Consider the following 1,792-nt stretch of genomic DNA (forward strand, 5'->3'; position numbering starts at 1 on the left):
GATGTCTGGTGCTCTGATGCCTCCAACTGCCCTCCCCCCATCTCCACGTTGAGCAATCAAGACCCCGGTCACACAGGCAGGCCACGCAGCACACGGGACCCTAACCTTGTTCAGATCTCTTTATTGAAAAATTAAAGTCATAAGCTCTGTATATAAATACACTGACGTCGCTGGTCACCTGCAAGGCCTCTGGGGATAGGCAGGGGGTGCGGTGGGGAGCTGGGGTCTTGGGTCCCCAGGGTGTGGAGAGGGAAATAAATAATAAATACCATGGGGGACAAGGAGCTCGGAGGAATGGGGGGTATATGGGAAGGGGGTGCTTGATGCTTATTTGTGGCACTAAAGGTCCTGCAAGATGCCCCCTGGCTGGGGGCCATGTCCATGAATTCTCATGTGACCTCACTCTCAACCTTCCTAATGCCGCGACCCTTTAATACAGTTCCTCATGTTGTGGTGACCCCCAACCATAAAATCATTTTCGTTGCTACTTCATAACTGTAATTTTGCTGCTGTTATGAATCGTAATGTAAATATCTGATATGCAGGATGTATTTTTCAGGGGTCGCGACCCACAGGTTGAGAACCGCTGCTCTAGACAAAGCCAAGGCATCTGGAGATGGGCCAGGTCCTAGGTGGCCAGGGGCACAGTGCCCCCGACTCAACCCAGAGGAGCAGGCCCTGGCAGACCGCAGGTGGACATGCCAAGACACTGTGTCCTTCCCCTTCCTGAAAGCCACACTTGTAGTGAGTGCCTACTGTGTACCGGGCGTGGCACCAGATCCTGACCTGACCTGACCTGTTTGCTTCGCCTCCTCTCCCAGTTCTGGTCCAGCGGCCCGGAAGGAGTGGGGGTGTCTTCCTGCTACCCTGGCCATGCGGCCCTGGCCCCTCAGGGAGCATAACAGTGCCAGGAGGGAAGAGGGACCGGGCCAGGGGCTGGGCAGCGGTGGGAGGCGCTCAGGCCTCGGCCCCTAGAGCATCACATTGAACTCGGTGACCAGAAAGTCGATGTAGTCACACTCCTTGGTCTTGAAGGCCTCGGCGATGATGCGCGCGGCTTCCCGGTGCTCCTTGCCCCGCAGCGTCAGCCCATTCACCTCCAGGATCACGTGGCCCACCTTCAGCTGCCCACAGTTGTGGGCCGAGCCGCCGCGCTGTGGGTGAGACACAGGTCGGAGGCACACAGGGCACCTGAGGACTAGGCTGGCCTGGCTTTGGCCACCCACAGGGTCAGACCTGACTTTGCCAACCTGGGAGCTACTATCTGGGTGTCCACAGTCCTGATTAGGAAACAGGCTCAGGGGGAGCAAAGGTCGTATGAGCCTGGTCTGCCCTTCAGTGTTGGGTCACCTGTGGGGGTGGCACAACCCTGGATGCTGAGGGAAAACTCCCAGGAGTCAGGGGAGATAGTCAGCAGGCCCCTGGGGAAGTACCTGAATGGTGACGATCCTGGGCAGCGGCTGGCGGGTGTTGGCGCCACCCTCGATGGCGATGCCCAGGGTGGCCGCACTTTTCTTCACTCGGACCAGGGTGGATGTGGGCTCCAAGAGTCCAGGCTGTGGGTATGAAGGAGACCAGTGACGAAGGCCTTCTCAGTGTATAGGCCTGGGCATGACAGCTTTAGGTCAGCAGGGCTCAGATGCCAGCCTGTGTTGGGAGCCTCCAATATGCCAGGCAGCAAGCTAAGCACTTGGTGTTCTCAGCTCCTAATTGCTACAAAAATCCCTGAGGCTCAGGAAGTTAAGGGGCGGCCAAGGCTGCCTGGTGGTGGCACCAGGACTCAATTCAGGTC

The 1,792-nt window shown here is 57.8% G+C and overlaps 1 protein-coding gene across 1 annotated transcript in view; it reads right to left on the reverse strand.

Annotated features, from left to right (window-relative positions):
• Positions 1–505: 505 nt before the first annotated feature.
• DFNB31 (deafness, autosomal recessive 31) overlaps positions 506–1,792 on the reverse strand; it is a 69,993-nt gene continuing 68,706 nt past the window's right edge. Inside the window, exons 14-15 of the mRNA XM_014528888.1 lie at positions 1,434–1,556; positions 506–1,154 (exon numbers count right to left, since the gene is read on the reverse strand). Coding sequence (XP_014384374.1) covers positions 972–1,154; positions 1,434–1,556 — 306 coding nt within the window. The 3' untranslated portion in view covers positions 506–971. The remainder of the gene's footprint in view (positions 1,155–1,433; positions 1,557–1,792) is intronic.

Source organism: Myotis brandtii, unplaced genomic scaffold (genome assembly GCF_000412655.1).
Source record: "Myotis brandtii unplaced genomic scaffold, ASM41265v1 scaffold658, whole genome shotgun sequence".
Taxonomy (NCBI): domain Eukaryota; kingdom Metazoa; phylum Chordata; class Mammalia; order Chiroptera; family Vespertilionidae; genus Myotis; species Myotis brandtii.